General features: G+C 42.4%; 1 protein-coding gene across 1 annotated transcript; it reads right to left on the bottom strand.

Annotated features, from left to right (window-relative positions):
- Positions 1-770: 770 nt before the first annotated feature.
- Positions 771-5,314, bottom strand: barx1 (BARX homeobox 1). Its single transcript, XM_038812748.1, has 4 exons — positions 4,716-5,314; positions 3,018-3,312; positions 1,978-2,062; positions 771-1,881 (listed from the first exon to the last, which is right to left on the bottom strand). The coding sequence occupies exons 1-4, from the start codon at positions 4,918-4,920 to the stop codon at positions 1,717-1,719; spliced, it is 750 nt and encodes a 249-aa protein (XP_038668676.1). The 5' UTR covers positions 4,921-5,314; the 3' UTR covers positions 771-1,716.
- Between the last annotated feature and the right edge of the window lie 1,627 nt (positions 5,315-6,941).

Here is a 6,941-nt window from a genome sequence, read left to right as displayed (position 1 = left end):
GAGCCTGTGCACTTCTGTCCCGAGTTGGTGACAGTGTAAGGCCGCGGCAAAGCCGCGGCACTCAATTTCACATTAAGAAGCATGATTAAACTTTGGGTTACCCACCAACTCGCCAGCACCTTTACGCCTAATCAGTCAGAACACATACCCACGTCTAACTGTGTGATTTCAATCGTGTGACATTTTCATCGAGGAGTAAAACAAATAACAATCTTTAACTGTGTGACTGCAACCAAAAAAAAAACAAATGTGTGTTAAAGAAAACTAGTAACGTGAGGATTCGATGGGAACAGGATCATAGAATGATGATCGGAGTCGGAAACGGGAACAAACTGCGAATGAATAGCTGCGGGGAAAGCAACGATTCGCAAAAGGAGCGCACGAAACTGCAAAAAAGGCTGACTTTATATATAACACGAGTAGTTGCATATGCATTTAATTTAAGATTAACCGGAGACCTCGTCTTGCTGAATATGTGAAATCTAAACAGTTTGCAATCGCTTAAATCCACTCACAGTTTTATTTGTTGTTTATGTATGATAGCTGAAAGGTTTAGCCACCTAAACAATTACACTGTGCGTTGTAAGATTTAGGGAAGGGATCCTGGGAGGAATAGAAATTGTTTTGCAATATTCGCCCTGACGATTAAATTTCTCCTGAAAAATACCAACCCTCGTCTGATTATAATAGTGTAATATATTTTCGAGCCTAGCCACGCGCAGACTCGCTTTAAAGCGTTAAAACAATAAAAGAATATATATAAATACGAGGACTGACTAATCTTTTATTGTTTGAATCCGTGTAAGGGTAGTATAAACGGAAATATAAATTTAAAAATACAAGCACATTTAATTAGATATCAAAATTTCTGTACGTTTCCCTTGTCGAAAGGCACAAGACACACTTTGGCATTATGCCATAGTCATGGTTGCAAAAATTATTTACAGTTTCTCCCACCTTTCACAAGTGTATGAAATCATATATAAATTCGGTACTTGGTACAAACACTTCAGATCTGCTACTGCAGCTGTGGCTCTTTCGCACTGAACCATAACATATTGTACTTACTATCAAACTGCTTTGGTCAAAATATTTATAAAACTAACTTGACAGAGAGGCACCACAGGATCGTAGGCTGAAACGTAAAATAGAATTCACGATAATTGCATCGCCCTCGACAATACTGACAATTTGTAGGAGAAGGTGTTGGCACAATGTGTAAGCCTGAGCTTTAATGTTAAGCAGCCAGAACGTGTGTGGGAAAGACGTTAAAATGCTGGAATTACGTGCAATTGGAGGAGAAATGCGATCATTTGGACGCACTAAAACAGTTCTGTCTTCCTGACTGGAGAACCCTACTCAGGGAATGAAAATAATTGCATAAAACCGGACATGCTATCGGCAACAAACTTCCATATCAACGGAAAATCGATCCAAACTCCCAAGTGTAACTAATTGCTCATTAGAATACAATAATGGGTGAATCTGTCAGCGATAGGTTCCATCAACTGGGTGTTTGGAAAGAGAGGTGAGGGGGGGGAGAGAGAATAACTCAAAGGTGGAGCTGGCATTTACAGTCCGGGACTAAATTCCGCATGTTTGACCCGTCAAGCACGGTTAGACAGGTGGCCCTCTGGAGTTTCAAGGTCAGTGTGTAAAATTGGTGTCGACACCAGATGAGGATGGACATGGTTTTGTTTCCACCACCTCGCCACGTTATTCTTCCTGATTCACTTCAGAAGGCGATGGGGAATTCTTGATTTGTTTTTCGGCTTGCTTCGCCTTCTCTTGCTCAGAAAGTTGTTCACTTGTAGGAATGGAATTCTTCTTCGGGCGTCCTTTCGGCTTCGTCGGAGACTCCAAGCCTCCGCCTTGCAAAACCTTAAAAAAAAATAACAGCTTAGCGATCAGCCGCTACTATATATATTTTTTCAGAAACATTCTTCACGTTATAAACCCCTTACATTCAATACTTACTATTTTCTTCCACTTCATTCTCCGATTCTGGTACCAGGTTTTCACTTGAAGTTGACTGAGGCCCAAAGATTCTGCTAAGTCTATTCTGTATTTAAAAATAGAAGTAAATATATTGGGGCAAATTGAGATATCGTGTATTTCAAACTGCAACGGCCCCGAAAGTAAATGCGTGGATGTTGCAATCATTTCACGCGCTGGATGGTCTTGTAAAAATGAACATTGTACTTTGGAAATGGTGCACACATGCCCTTGGTGCAGCTAAAAGTAATACAGCTTGTTATTAACTCTCCACATCCCCCGATTACCATCAATGCGAAGCCCGGAAGAAATATTCCAAAATACAAATTGCTCCCTTTGCTATTCGAATTAATCTGCATGTTTAGGTTGTGGAGAGAATATTTATTGGGAATATCACTTGTGATATCAGGATGAAATGGTGATGTGTCATATTGAATCCTCATGTCTGAGTGTATATGTTTCAGTTGATTGCTGATTAGCGTGAGTCCGTTTGTGTATTTTTGTTTAGTTTCTACTACCCTCCTTTGTTTTTGTCCAATTACCCCCTACTGTTCATTAGTAGGGTCAGAGGATATGATCAAAACTATAAAAGTGATGTTACGGGTGATTTTAAGTTTTAACCCGAGGAACTGCGCAAATCAAGCGTCAGATCAGATGAGGTGCAATGTTTTTCCTTGTCAGCTTGGATCTTGTGTGTGGAGACCATGACTTGGATTCAATTTGAATTTGAATTGTTTTTTGGAGCAAGCAAATGGAGATGGATTGAGGGCTTGCCCTGTCCACTCTCCGCATTGGATTTGTAACTTTAAGAATGAAGCAAAAATATATTTTAAAAAAACAGTCAGACAGCATTGTTCGCAATGAAATGTTTAAACTAATATCAAATGAGATGTTACCGAGTAGCAGAATGCAAACGAGCGTCCTCTTGTTGCGTTGTATCATTCTTGCAAAGTGCCATGTTGCGCTGTTGAAAATGTATGTAATATATTTTTAAACAATAAAGTGGCCATATTCAAAGTTACCTGTCTGGCGTTGAGAGATATTTTTGCTTTTCAAATCGTTTCTCGAGTCCCATGAGTTGGAGTTCAGTAAAGACTGTTCTGCTCCTCCTGCCTTTTTTCGCCTTGTTCCCTAGTTCGGGACCTTGTTCGAGTTTTGAGCGGAGGTGCAGATCTAGGGGAAGATGCGGACCTCCGGGCCCGGTGGTTAGGCTCGATCCTCCGGATACCAACGCAGAGCCCAACGGAGCGGCAAGACTGCAGGAAATCGGGCCCAGCGGGAACTTAAAAACTCCAGTGTGATCTGATTTCAGGCCAGCTGCAAGGACATGGACACAAATGTTTTGGAGTGAGCTCAGAACTTGTACTTTAGGCCACTCCAATTAAACCTGCCTTCGCCCACACATCGTAGAACTGCGCAATCAATTTAGAAAATGATAAAAATCAGTGAAATACTGGAACAATTTAAAATCAATTTTCAGTGTAGCATTTTGTCCCTCGTAACTTTAGAGTTTGTATTTATAGAGGGACGTGAAGCCATCAGTCCCCCTAGAAGAGTTCTGTCACGCTGATCTGATTATGTGAAAAAAATCAGATTTTTAAAAAAATGCAATATCTAAACTATATTCAAACTTTGGTTTTAAGGGAACATAATATCTCGCAATTCTTCAATGCAGCTGATTTAATTGCTGGTAATTTACAAAGCAAATATTGTTCACATTTATATTGCACACTTGTTTATAGGAAACTGTTAATCATGTACCTTCCTTCAGGACACTGAGTATAATTTCAATCAGCTACAAGTCAGAAATACTACCCACTGCAACAGGACTGCACATTTGTTTTTACCCGCCAGTTGTCTTAAGGAAACAGGAAATTATTCAACTTCCCACACCTTTCACCAATTTATTTTCCGCAATGTGCAATGACATTACTCTGGCTCTAGATCGAAAGAATTGCAATATTCGATTGCGACCTTGTTTTGCGAAAACAAAAGTTGACTATTTTGAGCAAGGGTTGATTTTTGGAGAGTGTTTGAGTTTGGTAGAAGGCTGGGCATTTGTGTTTTTCAGTGGGTGAGTGTGTGTGAGAGTTGGGAGAGATGAGATTCCCCTATTTTAAAATAAATGCTGCGATTATCCTGGGTATTTGGGGTTAGAATCCTTTTCAAGCATATATTTCCGATCTGGGCGCACGCTGTTTACTCTGGGAATACATGGTTCAGGTTCCGGATAATATTACGAGGAAATTAAACACCGGATATATTTTTGTTAGATGACAGATATCGTGCTAAATATGCAGCAGTTATAGCATAATCGTAAACTCGCCGCCTGCTTGCAACCCCCAGGCAGCTTTTCCTCACTGCCTGTATTACTGGACCGCTTTGCCGAGGCCTGTTCAAAATATAAACACTTCATTGCATTGTTTCGATTTATTTCATTCTCTCTCTCCCAATTTGTGAGATGATTGTCTCCCGGGCAATTCCATGCCCTGTTATTTGTTCCATTGAACGTGCCACCAGCGACCTAAAGCCAGTATAAATTGCCAGAGTGGTTGCTAGAGAGTGGTGCCTCATCCGAGAAATTAGACAAGTGGGCAATACTGTTAATGTGTTACAAAGGGAAGCATTCTGAGGGAGCAGATTAGAGTAGTTTGTAAACCACCTTTTCATAATGTAGCCTACATTGAGGAAGCAAACAGTCAGGAAATGTTTCCACCTACCTAGATGGCTGTGGTAGGGCCGACTGTTGAGCAGGGCATGGACCCCAAATTTGAGGAGCTCTCCCCCATTCGTGGCTTTGCCTGGGCCCGGGGGTTCAGTCAGTATCTCCTCGATCATAAAGCTCCTGTATCGGTGAGACCTGTAATCATGGATCGGCTCGTGAGGCAGATAATGAGCTTCCAGCTCCAGGGGGTTCTGCATCATTTTTCTTGAACGCCACAATCCAGCTGAGGGTGAGGGGGGGTGGGAGTGTGGGTTGGTGGGTGAAAGACACCAATAATGCAGGTTGATGTTGCCCTCCAACACTGCTCCGGCGGCTCACTAAACTCCACAAGTTCGGAGCTGGTCAGTGCTCCCCACCACAGCGAGTTTTCAATTCGAGGCAACAAACGGCTTCATTTTGACACATTCTCTTTTAGGATGGAAAGTGGTAATTTTAAAGCGGGCGATCCCGTCTCTCGGTCGCTAGCTCGATCGGCCGTGCTGTTTGCTTATTCACTTGTAGTGATTTGGAGCTTTTTCCGGATATCTAAACCGTACGATCTTGTCGGGAGAGAGCGAGAGTTGGGAGACTTGCAACATCATTAGCCCACGTGATTTCGTCTCTCTCCCTCTCTCTCTTTCTCTCCCCCCCCCCCCCCCCCCCCCCTCTCTCTTTTCTGGAAAGAACCACCCAGAACTTCCTCCAGCCTATAGCAGCCCTCCTTACTCCTCATTAACTGCAAAATATCCCGGCTGCAATCACAGGGGTTGGAGTACAAACCAGTCAATCCCCTGCTCTGCTCCCAGCAGCAGCGTGTCCCCCTTTGAATTAAACACACTGAACTGAAACTCTCCAGAAATGACTAATAATCCGTTCTGTTTAATAGCAATCACGATTATTAAAGCACTGGCTATTGACTTCGCTGACTATGGGAGATCCAGTTCGCCATTTTTCAGACACTGCAGGTTATTGGCCATCCAGCGCACTTTACAGAAAGAGAATGTGATATTAATGCACACGGCTGCAGGCTTGTGCTCTGGACTCTGTAGCTCTGGCAGGAAGGACGGCGCATGGCTCTGATTTATTTACTCTGCTCCGCGCCGTTAAGTTCTCTAACCAGTAGCAACGAAGGAGACTAGTGAACCAAGGCACAAGATATAATGAGTTAAGATGTGTTTTTCTTGTAATCAGCCTGTTTACAGCGGCAATTCATCTTCTAATCTCCCGAAAGAGGCCACTTCCCGATGGTGAAAATGGAGGATTGACATTGAGCACAATGCCACTTGTCTTCCGCTTGTATCGTGTACATCAACCTCCGCAGGATTTCCCTGAGAAATGGGCACGGTGAACCCTGGCGCTAAGGGACTCGTGTCTCGAGTTCTCCAAATAAGTAACAACATAAATAGTCTGGAATTCATAGCCGCACCGCTCCTGGGCGGGTCTCCCCGGTTCGAGACTAGTTTTGAGGAAGAGCAGAATAGTTTACGCGAACGCTTCCAGTACATTATTGAATACATTATCCTACTGGAGACGCCTGGGAGTTGGAAACGTACCTTTCGGGCCAGGTACACTGATGTCCTCTTCATTTAACGGTACTTTGTGGCAGCTGAGAGTGTTAGTTGTAACCAGAAGTCTCAAGTTAAAGGACGCAAGCAGGTACCGTCCAGTTAGGCATATATTTTCCAACAATCACAATCCCGGTAAACCACTTCGTAGATAGATGTCAGATCTCAAGTAGATATATTTATATGCAAACACACACATATATATATATTAATACACACACAAATATATATGTACAGATATATCTCCTTCCCCATAAAATACAGCCTAGCACGTCTCCGCATTATAATAATCTTTTTAATAATCTTCATTATTGTCACAAGTAGGCTTACATTAACACTACAATGAAGTTACTGTGAAAAGCCAGGTTCAGAATTATTTCTTGCCAATTGCAGCCGTTAAATGTTAAAACAAAGTGTGTGCGCTCAATCCACTCATTCAAAATGTTTTTTTCGTAACCTTTGTCTCTTTTGTCCATTTCCTCAATAACAGCTTGAAAAACATGTCAACAGTTTGGTTTTATACTTACACCATGCAAAGATGGAGCAATCTTTGACCTTGCTTTCAACTGTGGGGGAAAATACACCTATTTGTTTTGAACAAGTAGAAATTGTTGGGCCGATTCCCCCCCCCCCCCCCCCCCCCCCGCGGATAAGTCAGCTTCTAAATAAAGGCTCAT

This window comes from Scyliorhinus canicula, chromosome 11 (genome assembly GCF_902713615.1).
Source record: "Scyliorhinus canicula chromosome 11, sScyCan1.1, whole genome shotgun sequence".
NCBI lineage: Eukaryota > Metazoa > Chordata > Chondrichthyes > Carcharhiniformes > Scyliorhinidae > Scyliorhinus > Scyliorhinus canicula.
The sequence above is the reverse complement of the archived record's forward strand: the minus strand, read 5'-3'. Positions and strand labels throughout refer to the sequence as shown.

Bases quoted from the DNA above. Each gene is read 5' to 3' on its own strand.
- barx1 (XM_038812748.1), bottom strand. From the start codon at position 4,920: ATGATGCAGAACCCCCTGGAGCTGGAAGCTCATTATCTGCCTCACGAG. The intron at 3,313-4,715 runs GTAGGTGGAAAC...ATGTCCTTGCAG, and splicing joins GCCCTACCACAGCCATCTAG to CTGGCCTGAAATCAGATCAC. The intron at 2,063-3,017 runs GTAACTTTGAAT...TTTTAAATACAG, and splicing joins TATCTCTCAACGCCAGACAG to AATAGACTTAGCAGAATCTT.